Source organism: Symphalangus syndactylus, chromosome 2 (assembly GCF_028878055.3).
Source record: "Symphalangus syndactylus isolate Jambi chromosome 2, NHGRI_mSymSyn1-v2.1_pri, whole genome shotgun sequence".
NCBI classification, from domain to species: Eukaryota; Metazoa; Chordata; class Mammalia; order Primates; family Hylobatidae; genus Symphalangus; species Symphalangus syndactylus.
In genome coordinates, this window is record NC_072424.2 from 116,285,823 (window position 1) to 116,299,744 (window position 13,922).

The 13,922-nt window shown below is 38.8% G+C and overlaps 1 protein-coding gene across 6 annotated transcripts in view; it reads right to left on the reverse strand.

Annotated features, from left to right (window-relative positions):
* NHSL1 (NHS like 1) overlaps positions 1 to 13,922 on the reverse strand; it is a 148,767-nt gene that overhangs the window by 44,281 nt on the left and 90,564 nt on the right. For all 6 annotated transcript variants that reach the window (XM_055265374.2, XM_063622618.1, XM_055265416.2 and 3 more), the window contains one exon: positions 5,081 to 5,208. In XM_055265374.2, the coding sequence (XP_055121349.2) occupies positions 5,081 to 5,208 (128 nt within the window). The remainder of the gene's footprint in view (positions 1 to 5,080; positions 5,209 to 13,922) is intronic.

Genomic DNA, 13,922 nt, shown 5'->3' on the forward strand with positions numbered 1-13,922 from the left:
TTTTTCATCATTTCTACTGCATTTTTATTGTGCCTTTTCTATGTTCAGAAACACAAATACTCACCATTGTATTACAATTATCTAGAGTATTCAGTATAATAACACACTGTAGCCTAGGAGCAATAGGCTATATACCGGAGGTCCCCAGCCCCAAGGCTGTGCACTTGTACCCATCTGTGGACTATTAGGAACTGGGCTGAACAGGAGGTGACTGGCAGGCAAGTAAGCATTACTGCCTGAGCTCCGCCTCCTGTCAGATCAGCGGCAGCATTAGATTCTCATAGGAGCGCAAACCCTATTGTGAACTGTGCACGTGAGGGATCTAGGTTGTGCGCTCCTTATGAGAATCTAACTAATGTCTGATGATCTTACATGGAATAGTTTCATCCCAAAACTGCCCCACCCACCCCAGCCTGGTCCATGAAAAAATAGTCTTCCATGAAACTGGTCCTTGGTGACAAAAAAGCTGGGGGCCACTGGGTTATCTCATCTAGCCTAGGTGTGTAGTAGGCTGTACCATCTAGGTTTGTCTAAGTGCACCCTATGATGTTTGCACAATGACCAATCACCTAACAATGCATTTCTCAACATGTATCCCTGTCATTACACAATGCATGACTGTATTTGTTCTTAGTGCCTCCCTGTGAAATCAAAGCTCCATCAAGGACACAGATTTCTTGCATTTGGTTTACTGTTACATCTCCAACACCTAGAATAGTCTGTGGCACATAGAAGGTGATCAGTAAGTCCTTATTTTACAAAGGAATTATAATTTTGTGCTTGAAGGAGCTCTTTTTCAGAACACATTATGGAGGGGTGAGGAGTGTTTCTGAGTCCTAAATGACCACCACTGCTGGATGTACAGCTTGGATGCATCCGTGCATCACAGTGACCTAGTGAATGGCAGAAGGGCCATAAAGATTAATAAAGATTTGGACTCAGGGCAAATATTTACTTAGTAGTAATAACTCAAGGAATTACTGTTGAATGAATTAGCCGACTAAGCAGCCAATCACATACTATGCGGATGCACACAAATGAAACCCTCACTTCAACCTGAAGACATTCGCACATGAGTTATGGAGAGAGACCTGTAGGAAGCGGTAGAGAAAACATAAGGCTTATGCGTCTAATTTCCACACCAATTTCAGGATCTTTGTCAATGACAGCAGCACTAAGACTTGTTAACTTTATATAGTTAAGAAGAACAAGGCTGAGTGTGATGACTCACGCCTGTAAAGCCTAGAACTTTGGGAGGCCAAAGTGGGCAGACTGCTTGAGCCCAGGAGTTCTAGACCAGCCTGGGCAACATAGCAAAACCCCATCTCTACAAAAAAATACAAGAATTAGCTGGGCGTGGTGATGTGTACCTATAGTCTCAGCTACTCGGGAGGCTGAGGCAGGAGGATCACTTGAACCCAGGATGTTGAGGCTACAGTGAACCGTGACTGTGCCACTGCACTCCAGCCTGGGCAACAGACTCAACAGAGTGAGACCCAGTCTCAAAACCAAAAAACAAAACAATAACAACAACAAAAACACAAAAAACAGAGTGCTGCAATTAATCTAATCATGATGAATAAGCAAAAGGATGGAAAATGTGCCCTAAGATCATCGAATTGGCTATGTTATAGTGGGTGGCAAGTGGCTTTTTTGATGCTCCACAGAATCAAGAAATGGTTAAGTTAATACAACACTGAATGAGGTAGCTCAGAATGTTAAGGAAAGAAGGAAAGAAGGGAGTGGGGGAGGCAGGAAGGGGAAGCAGGCAGTTAGCTATTACGATAGTACAATTTGTTAGCTGATATTTAATTAGTATATAATAATGTCTAATTAATCTATATTTGATAAAATAATTTGATATTTATTTTATTCTGAAACCAATTTCTTAACAGAGATTGCCTTGAGATGACATTCAGATCTAATAATTTAACATTTTTCTAATATACTTCAACTTGGTTCTACATATTTTAAGAAAAGGAAAAATACAAGTTCCCCATAAATATCTCTAATGATATATTCCAAGGATTTCAAAATACTTTTATCCAAGAACAAGATTAACCTGAATTTTTATTTATATTTTTTGAGACAGGGTCTCACTCAGTTGCCCAGGCTGGAGTGCAGTGGTGCAAACATGTCTCACTGTAGCCTTGACTTCCCGGGCTTAAGCAATCCTCCCACCTTAGCCTCCCGAGTAGGTGGCACTACAGGTGCGCTACCACACCCAGCTAGTTTCTGTTCTATTTTTTGTAGAGACAAGGTCTTGCTACATTGCCCAGGCTAGTCTTGAATTCCTGAGCTCAAGTGTTCTGGCCACCTTGGCCTCCCAAACTGCTAGGATTACAGGTGTGAGCCACCACGCCCAATTAAACCTGGATTTTTGAAAATCACAAAAGTAACAAAAATTTTATAGCAGCAAAGAAAGTTAAGATTTGAAAGTGGCTGGGTGCTTTTGTAAGAGACCAAATATAGGAAAGCCATGAGGGCAGACACTGTAACTTGGAGAGGGTTGGGAGGGGCCCCAGAAAATAGCTCGCCTCCCACACACACCAGGTAGGTCCTCCCACTGCCTACCTCCTCCCTTTCACAAAAAGAAGGATGCTGTGGGTCCCAAGGAGACCTGTCAAGGGTCCCACAGTCAACTTCTCATTCCTGGTCTAGTGATGCCAGTGCCAGCAAATCACACTAAGGTAATTATTATGGAAACATTTGTGTTTACTGTGATGTCATGACATATCACATCATATAAAGGATGACTTTTATATATATTCCCTTATATACGAACATTTTCTTCGCACTCATTTTCAGCAGGATAGGAGCCTGTTTTCTTGGGGGTGATTTGTCCACACTCTCACACAGGTCTGGGAGAGGGCTGCTTGGCCGTCAGGGTCCGTGGCAATGGTACAGAGGAGTAGAAACTAATGCAGAGGCTAACTTCCCTCAGAGTTGAGTGTCATGGTAAGCAAAGAGCTATGTGAGAATTTAGAAATTATTTTTCCATTCTCCAGAAAAATCTTAGGATGCTGTCATGGCAATGCCAATTTGCTAGTGGACTCTATACACCCAGAAGCCATCTGTCTCACTGGGCCCCACTATAAACTTCTCTCCCTTCTCTGAGCATCAGTATAAGGCTAAAGTGTATCTGGATAAACAAAAGTCTCACTCTATAATTCACCTTCTGGTTTTCATTTTCCACTCATGCCAACAAGAGAAAAATAAAAATTTTCAAAATTAAAGTTCAGATTAATTTTGAAATGGCTGATTTACTCATTATAGTAAGAGACTGTCTTTGTATATTTTAAAGGCTCAAAGGAGTAATCCAATATGTGAAAATACCTTTCAAGAAATAGGAAAAACATTCTGTGATAAAAATCTGGGTGGGGAGGTGAGGAATAGAAAGTTGTTGATCAAAGGGGACAACATTTCAGACAGGAGGAATAAGTTTTTAGATCTATTGCACAGCAGGATGACTGCAATCTCTAATAATAAATTGTATATTTCAAAATAACTAAGAGTGCAAATTTCAAATGTCTTGCCGTAAAAAAAATAGGTAAGCACAGTGAAAGATGTTAGTCTGATTTAATCATTCTATATTGTATACCTATATCAAATCATCACATTGTGCTCCATAAATGTATATAATTATGATTTATCAATTTAAAATATTAATTAAAAATGTAGACCAGGTGCGGTGACTCATGCCTGTAATCCCAGCACTTTGGGAGGCTGAGGTGGGAGGATCACTTGAGGTCAGGAATTCAAGACCAGCCTAGCCAATATGGTGAAATCCCGTATCTACTGCAAATACAAAAATCTGCCAAGCATGATGGCGTGTGCCTGTAATTCCAGTTACTTGGGAGGCTGAGGTACGAGAATTGCTTGAACCTGGGAGGTGGAGTTTGCAGTGAGCCAAGACTGCATCACTGCACTCCAGCCTGGACGACAGAGCAAGCAAGATCTCATCGAAAAAGAAAAGAATCTAAAAAACAATCTGGGTGAAGATCATTTGAAGATCAAAAATTTAAGGTAGTAATTTCCCTTTTGCTTTTTGAGGCAGGGTCTTGTTTTGCTGCCCAGGTTGGAGTACAATGGAGTGACCACAACTCAAATTCCTGGGCTCAAGGGATCCTCCTGTCTTATCCTTCCAAGTAGTTGATACAACAGATGCATGCCACAATGCCTGGCTTAATTTCCCATTTTTTGATCAACTATTATCTTATTTTATTCTCTGAAGTTACCTATTTGAGGAAAAGGACAATAAATTTTGAATAATGTTCTTCAATCAATAAGGCATTTATAAATTGGCCTAATTCCATTGAAAGTTTTTAATTAATTAAAAATGGTTGTGAAACAAAACACTATCATCAAATCTTATTTTAAGTAATTCCAGTGTCAATCCACATTACTTAGTAAATGATAATAAAACTACATAAATCAAAATCTTTATACATTTTTATTCTTTCATATGTATTAAGTATTGAGAAAATTACTTATCTTAAGTGGTTTGTGCATATCACCAGAGACGGTAGAGGAAAAGGAACCCAAATGTAAAATAGCATCACTAAATGAATTGGCTAGTGCCAATTAAGCAAATGCCCTTCTTCTATTCTGTCTCTATTAATAACACTGACCACTGTAAACAGTGGGTTCTGCTATTATGATCAGAGTTCTTCTTTGTCATACAACTGAGTTCTTGGTCATATGAAAACTCAAACAACAGAAATAAGCCCTTTATTTTTCTAACCAAAAAAGAATATTTGAGATGCACAAATACACTCATTTTATGTCTCTTTTATGAATTCCTTAGATTCTAATCTTACCTTTTAAAAAATTAGGATAGTTTTATATTTTCTGAAAAGCTGCAAAGAGTATTAAAAGCTTCCTGTGTACCCTTTACCCAGTTTCCACTTATGTTACTCTTACATAATTATGGCACATTTGTCAAAACCAAGAAATTCACTTGAGACAATACTATTGATTAAAATACAGGCTCAGTTTTGATTTCACCAGTTTGTCCACATATATCCTTTTTCTGTTCTGGGACCCAACCCAGGAACCCATGTTGAACTTTGAAGCTTACCTTTTGATCTGTTTCTTCATCTTCGTCTTGGTAATCATCACAGAAAGGGCTGGCGTTGGCCGCAAAGGTGGGTCCCTGAGAATAGTACTGAGAACTGCGGTAGCCATCACGCCGCAACTTATCACATTCTGCAGAGGGGCACGCAGGGAGGGGAAGAAGGCCATTAAAAAGCTGTACTCCTCTTTGCTTACTTTACGTTTACTCCTCTTTTTTACTTTTTAAAGTTATATTTTTCTAGGCATTAATAGGATTTTAAAATAATGATAAAAACAGCTAAGAATTATTGAAGTACCTACTACATGCAACATACCATATTTCAATTAAATATTAATATTAAATTAATACTTGATAAGATTGTATTCAGAGCTCACAACCATCCTGTGAGGTGGACACCATCATTAATTCTACTTTACTCACAGGACATTGAAGTTTAGGGTAATTATGTTATTTGCTCAATAATGTTATGCAAGTGAGCAGTGGACTCGGAATATTAACCCAGGGCCTTAGTTACTAGATTATGTGATGCTATTATTCCACATAAAAAAAAAAAAGCGATGCTCATGCTATGCTTGTTTCCTAGACTCATTAGCTGGAAGTGACACATGAGATCATGGATTATAATGCTCTCATTTTATATTAATTTTCTCAATTTAATTTTGATGTCAAACAGCCTGTAAATGCTGTGTGGAATTTAATAGGAAGGCAGGTGCCAGCCTGAGACATCTGCCAGTCCACAGAGGAATGCGTGGCACCACTATGGTGCCATGGATCTCGGGGTACTGGGGCCACTGGCTGTGTGGAAAGCAGGATCCTCTTCGAGGGGAAAGCACTGCACTGGTGGCTCTCATGGGTGGGGGCTGGTGCTGTAAGAAAACTTCCAATGGCTCTTTAATGCAACGAGATGCACAAAGGAGCATTTGCCTCAAAAAAGGATTTGCCACAGGGTTCCTTTAAATATCCAGCTTTCTAAAGGAGCACAAAACGTGTGTGGTTTTGGAAAAGTTTTCTCTTTGCACAGCTTTATAAAAACCATGCACCTACAGGCACAGAACTAAACTAGGGCATCTTCAGAGTCCCTTTCTGACATCAGGATCCATGATTCTTCCTCAAAGAGGAGACGGCAGTCACTTCAGTGGAGGGCTAAAAATATTAGACCAATTTTAAATAAGCCAGGGGATAAAAAAAAAGTCCTAAATCTCCTTTGCTACCTCACAGTGGGAGTGGAAGGACAATGTTTACAATTCGGAACTGCAAATCAGACAAAATGAGGATCTGTTAGCAAGGCAAACTAATGAAAAAATGCAAATGTAATCATAAAATAGCTAACTAATACTGCTTCAGATTACTTATAGGTCAAAAATTTTGTAGTCTGGGCTGGCAACTACTTGTAATATTGATTAAAATTGATATTAAAGAAAATTTCTGTAAATTTCAGAACACAACATATTTTTAATGAGAATTTACTCATATTAATCTAACCCTTTAAAAGAAATATTTTCACATTTTCTCCATTTGACAATTTTCCTGAAATAAAGAGTATGACTAGAAACTATATTCTCAGGCTGGGCACGGTGGCTCACTCCTGTAATCCTAGCACTTTGGGAGGCTGAGGCAGGAGGATCATCTGAGGTCGGGAGTTCGAGACCAGCCTAACCAACATGGAAAAACCCTGTCTCTACTAAAAATACAAAATTAGCCAGGTGTGGTGGCGCATGCCTGTAATCCCAGCTACTCAGGAAGGTTGAGGAAGGAGAATCGCTTGAACCCGGGAGGCAGAAGTTGCGGTGAGCTGAGATCACACCACTGCACTCCAGCCAGGGCAACAAGAACGAAACTCAGTCTCAAAAAAAAAAAAAAAATTTATTCTCACTCTACAGAGATAATGTTATACGTTATATAAAGCATGATTAGTAGTTTTTTTCTTTTTTTTTTTTTTTTTTGAGACAGGGTCTTACTCTGTCATGCAGGCTGGAGTGCAGTAGCATGATGATCACTGCTCACTTCAGCCTCAACTTCCTGGGCTCAAGTGATCCTCCACCTCAGCTTTCTGAGTAGCTGGAACTATAGGTACATGCCATCACGCCTGGCATTTTTTTTAAATTTTTTTTTTATTTTTTGGATACGGGGACTCACTATGTTGCCTAGGCTGGTCTTGAACTCCTGGACTCAAGCGATCCTTCCACCTTGGCCTCCCAAAGTACTGGGATTACAGCCATGAGCCACTGAACCCGGCCTGACTAGTAGTTTTCAAACGGTATTTTCTGCAGACTTCTGGGATTCTGTGAATACTGGATTAGATTTCCTTTAAATAGCCACCTCAAAGCTAAGATTAAAAAATAACACTCAAGAATGGCTAGAATTAAAAAGCAAGGCCAGGCACGGTGGCTCACACCTGTAATCCCAGCACTTTGGGAGGTTGAGGCGGGTGGATCCCTTGGGGCTAGGAGTTTGAGACCAGCCTGGGCAATATGGCAAAACCCCATCTCTACTAAAAATACAACAACAACAAAAAAAAGCCAGGTATGGTGTCACATGCCTGCAATCCCAGCTACTCCATAGGCTGAGGCAGGAGAATTGCTTGAAGCCAGGAGGCAGAGGTTGCAGTGAGCTGAGATTACACACCTGCACTCCAGCCTGGGCAACAGAGTGAGACTCTGTCTCAAAAAACAAAACAAAACAAAAGTCAAAAGCAACAGATGTTGGCATGGATGTAGACAAAAGGAAACATTTACACACCATTGGTGAGAATGTATATTAGTACAACTTCTATGGAAAACAGTGTGGAGATTTCTCAAAGAACTAAAAATAGAACGACCATTCGACCCAGCAATCCCACTACTGAGCATCTATCCAAAGGAAAAGAAATCATTATAGAAAAAAGATACCTGCACCCATATGTTTATCACAGCAGTATTCACAATAGCAGAGTTATGGAATCAACCTAAGTATCCATCAATAGTTAATTGGATAAAGAAAATGTGGTAGATACACATCATGGAATACTATGCAGCCATAAAAAAGAATTAAATCATATCATTTGCAGCAACCTGGACAGAGTCAGAGGCCATTATCCTAAGTGAAATAACTCAGAAACAGAATATCAAATAGTGCATGTTCTCACCTTATTAGTGGGAGCCAAACAATTGATACACATGGACACACAGATGGAAATAAATAGACACTGGGGACTCCAAAGGGAGGGAGGTTGGAAGGAGGGTGAGGGTTAAAAATTACCTATTGGGGGCCCACGCCAGTAGCTCACGCCTGTAAACCAAGCACTATGGGAGGCCGGGGCAGACAGATTACCTGGGGTCAGGAGTTAGAGACCAGCCTGGCCAACATAGAAAAACCCTGTCTCTACTAAACATACAAAAATTAGCTGGGTATCGTGGTGGGTACCTGTAACCCCAGCTACTTGGAAGGCTGAGGCAGGAGAATTGCTTGAACTCAGGAGGCAGAGACTGCACAATATACTCATGTAACAAACCTGCACATATACTCCCTGAATCTAAAAAAAAAAAAAGACTCAAGTTCAATAGTTTTACATACCAAATTTTAAGACAATGAAGGAATTAATTTATTAACTTATGCTGCTAAATTAACTTTCCTGTGGTCCTAGAAATAAAGCTGTTCCTGCTATCTCTGTAAAACTAAAGTCTAAAGATCAGAGTGAAACTTGTAAAATAAACCAATATAAACTATTACCATTTGCAGCTACTTATCTATGTAATTCAGGGTTTTCAAATACTTTACAAATATAAAAAGAAGTGCGAAGCCCTTTTAAACTAAATTAATTTGTTGTTCAAAACTGTTTTATTTGCTTCATCAAATGAACCCTATAAGAAGTTTAAATTATAGGGTAGGGCACAGTGGGTCACACCTGTAATCCCACTGCTTTGGGAGGCCAAGGTGGGAGGATTGCTTGAGGCCAGTTCAAGACCAGCCTGAACAACATAGTGAGACCGCATTTCTAGAAAAAAATTCTTTTTAATTAGCCGGGCGTGGTGGCATGTGCCTGTAGTCCTAGCTACTCAGGAGGCTGAGGCAGGGGCATTGTTTGAGCCCAGGAGTTCAAAGCTGTGGTGAGCTTTGATCGGGCTACTGCACTCCAGCCTGGGAGACAGAGCAAGACCATGCCTCTAAAATGTATAATAATAGTAAAATGACTAATAATAAATAATTATGTTTTAAAAGTTTAAATTATAAAACTTAACACTACTCACACATTACTTTTACAAATCTATGTAATGTATTGGATACCATGTAAGACTGTGTTTCTTTTTTTTTTTTTTTTTGAGATGGAGTCTTGCTGTGTCGCCCAGGCTGGAGTGCAGTGGCGCAATCTCGGCTCACTGCAAGTTCTGCCTCCCGGGTTCATGTTCATGCCATTCTCCTGCCTCAGCCTCCCGAGTATCTGGGACTACAGGAGCCCGCCACCACACCCAGCTAATTTTTTATGTGTTTAGCAGAGACGGGGTTTCACCGTGTTCGCCAGGATGGTCTTGATCCTCCTGACCTCGTGATCCGCCCGCCTCAGCCTCCCAAAGTGCTGGGATTACAGGCGTGAGCCACCGCGCCCAGCAAGACTATGTTTCAAGAGGATGTTTCCCTGGGAAATAAGAAGAGACTGTTGGGCAAGATCATTTCTATGGGTGATTATTAGTTTTATATTCTTGGCAATAATATTGAAAATAGCCAAAATGACTTGACATGTGTTACATTTTAAAAGACCAAATATTGCAAAATCATCATCCACAACTTAAAAGCATGAAAGACCAGCAACTATTACTACTTCCAGCGTGTGTCACCTTTTTGAGCCCAGTTTAAAAGACAATGCATCTTTTTTTCACCATGAAATTTATGTCACAATTTTTTTTTTTTTTTTTTTTTTTTTTTTTGAGACAGAGTTTCGCTCTTTTTGCCCAGGCTGGAGTGGAGTGCAATGGCGCAATCTCGGCTCATCACAACCTCTACCTCCCAGGTTCAAGTGATTCTCCTGCCTCAGCCTCCTGAGTAGCTGGGATTACAGGCATGTACCACCATGCCTGGCTAATTTTTGTATTTTTAGTAGAGACTGGGATTCTCTATGTTGGTCAGGCTGGTCTCAAAGTCCTGACCTCAGGTGATCTGCCTGCCTCGGCCTCCCAAAGTGCTGGGATTACAAGCGTGAACCATCATGCCGGCCACAAAAATGTTTTAATAGCAGTATAATAAACGGTAGTAAAACAAATGAAATATGATGCTGGATCTAAGATAAGACTAGACAATATAAGTTTATGGCAGCTGACCAATTTTTTTTGCTCTTATCAAATTTCTGAAATCTAGTAAACTCATCAAATTCCACTGTCATTTATTTCAACTTTAGGGGAAATTTAGAAAATACTCCCCTTGTCAAGTTGCAACAGATCTCAGGTTCTAAAACCATGGTTTTGTTTATTAGAATTGGAGTTTATTGTCTGTGGAGTGAAACAAAAGTGACAGCAAGCCATCATGAATAAGCAAAGACTTTTTAAATACTGAACTGAGAGAGTAACTGCAAAGCAGAGCATAATTTAAAGCCAGGTTATGCCTGCGATCACAGGCTAGAAAGAAGATCCTAAATGTAAAAGAAGACCAATCTTTCACACATACTCTTCTTGCAACATAAATTTAGACTAAAACTGTGTTATTGTTCTCACAGTTCTGCTTGGATAAAGGTATCACTGTTGGTTGTGTCCTCTAGTTTTCCAACCTTAAATTTCCTCCTCCTTCCTTTCACGTCAATCCATTTTCCGTAGCACAAGAACAAGGGACAAACATTTCTTGGTAGATCAAAGTTTTAAATACAGAAGAAAAAAATAATGTCATAGTGCTAGATGGTCATCTGACTCTCACATGAATTTATTGCTGCTGTGGCCTCCAAATGTCTATGCATTAAGCTATTCTTTAGTCATTCAATTTTTAATATAGTAGTCCCTGACTTATACTCAGGGTATATGTTCCAAGACCCCTGGTGGATGCCTGAAACCACAGACCCTATCTATTGCTATGTTTTTTTCCTAGACATCTATACCTATGATAATGTTTGAGGTGTGACAGGAAAACCAGCAGGAGCTTCTTTTTCCTTTTTCACAATTTCTCAGATGGAAGATTCATTTTTACCACAGATCTTAGCAACCTCAACATATGATTTTCTTTTTCTGTCCTTATTAAGTCAAAAGCTTTCACCTTTTCACTTAAAGGAGACACCTGACAGCTTCTCTGGCATATCCAAATGGCCAGCATTACTCCTCTTGTCCTTTGGGGCCATTATTAAGTAAAATAAGGGTGACATGAATACAAGCACTGAGATGCTGACAGGCAATCAGATAACCAAGCTGGCTACAAACTGACTGATGGATGGGCAGTGTCTGCAGCGTGGATCCGATGGACAAAGGGAGGTTTCATGTCTTAGGCAGGATGGAGGGGGCTGGTGTGAGATTTCATCACACTGCTCAGAATGGCAAAAACTTTAAACTTATAAATTGTTTATTTCTGGAATTTTCCATTTAAAATTTTCAGACCATGGTTGACTGCAGGTAGCTGAAACTATGGAAAGTGAAACCACAAATAAGAGATGACTACTTTAAACATGCTATTATCTACATGAGGAAAATGCAAGGTGCTTAGTGATGCTGATAGAAGTACGTGGACATTTTTACCACTGACTTCTGTAATTTGTCATGATTGATTTCTTCATACGTATAATTCCATAAAAGAAAGCATACGATGCAGTGAAAATTTTTCCAAGTTTATTATAAAGATTCTGAAATATAATCTGAAGGGGCAAAGTTCTTAAATACATGGTTACTAAGTATGACCTGCTTAAATGAGAGGGAGATGGAGAAATAGAAGAAACAGAAATTGAATGCAAAGTGGAATAAGATAGGATTGTTTTTCTATTTCCCAAGAAAATGATATGGGAAGATGAGGGGATGCTAAAAGAAAAAAAGTAAGAAGTTTGTTGACTTCTTAGATCATGTGAGAAAGGGAAAGAACTGACGGAAGAAGCAGTCACTCCTCTGTATTGGAGGGGGATTGGTTCCAGGACCCCAGAATCCAAAATCCATGCATACTAAACTCCTGCAAATCACAGACCCAGAAAGTCGGCTTTCTGTATAATGCAGGTTTCGCACCCTGTGAATACTGTATTTTCCATTCTCATTTGGTTTCAGATGCAGAAAATACCTCAGTATTGTATTTTCCATTCACATTTGGTTTTGGTTGCAGGACCCAGAATGTATGGAGAGCTGACTGTATTGAAAAAATCCATATAAGTGGACCCTCCAAGTTCAAATGTGTTGTGTTCAAGGGTCAACTGTATTTAAAACAAGCACTGCGGTGTGAAAAGCCAGAAGGACCAGTTCGGTAGGCCAGTTGTCATTTTTCAGGTCATGGGTAGCGTTGACGTGTATGAGTATGAGCTCCTAGGAAAGTTTTGAAACATTCAGGTCAAAGCATAATTTGGTATTTCTAGCATGGTATTCTACATATACCATATTTTAAAATCTGAATGTGGTTTATTTTTAATAGCATTAAATTTTTTGCAACCTTCCTACTGTAATTCAAGGTCATTAAACACTGGGAGGACTCCAGTTCCAAAGTTAATTATAAAAATAGCAGTCATGATGTACTGCTTCAGTGAGAAAGTCTTATGAGGATCTAGAGTCTAAAAACTCTTTTTTTCAGATGACTGATTTTTAAAGCTAATACTACTGACACTTTTCTAAACTGAAAGCCTCTTGCTATCATTATCTGATCTGTGTTTACAATAATTCTCTGAGAATTGAAGGAAAGCAGTTACTATATCAGTCTTACAGATTCTGAAGCCCAGGTATAAAGTTTCTGGTAGATCGAAGTTTTTAAACTTCTATCCCAGTTAATAATCTACCAGATTAATAGTAACAGGGTAAAAGGCCAGTTCTATCACAAAACTTCATCTTAGTCCAGAAGGACTGAGAATACATAAGACTATAGACATTCATATTTAGAAGAAAATAAATTCCAGTCCAATAGCTGAATGAAGTATTGTATACCTAAATAATCTAGTTTGAGCTTTCGAATAAATACATAGGAAAAACTGACTGCACCTGAATATCATGTATTGTGAATATTAGAGAACTTATTTTCTTAATGAAAAATCAAACCAAAGTACATTTAAAATAGAAGGGATTTATTTACCTACCCCTTCATTAATTTGTTGGGCTTGGCAATACTGGAAAAGAGAAAGAAATCATACTGATATAGTTAGGATTCTCCCTTGTCACTCATGCACAATGAATTTTCCAAAAATATATTTAGATTTTCCATAAATTCTTCAAAGCAGTTGAACTTCAATTTATTTAAATTGTCTTCAACAATAAACAAACTAGAACATAATTAAAAGACAATAGATGTTCAAATAATTTAAGTTATTCAGTTGTGTGTAGCATATCAAAGAGGTGAAAAGCTGTTTTAAATCTTAAAGACACTGTGTATTTAATACAGATCTTTTCTATGAATATTTTCCTTTATAATTTATAGTAGTTTTAAATAATAAGTTTCAAATAAATAGGCCCTTTTGGTTTATTATTAGACTAATGATTTATTCTTTTCTCCCTTCCCCTCTTTTTACAGCAAGAGTTGTTATGTAGCTATACGGGAATATGTATAACAGCATAAAAGCATGCTTTTATATTTCAAGTATTAAACTCAAATTTACCTCCTAATAAATGCAAATTTGAGCCCATAAGACCACTTCTTCACCAATTATCACTTCAATGACACAGCATTCAAAGCGACATAAAACATAAAAAAGAGAAAATATATGCCTTTAACGATTAAG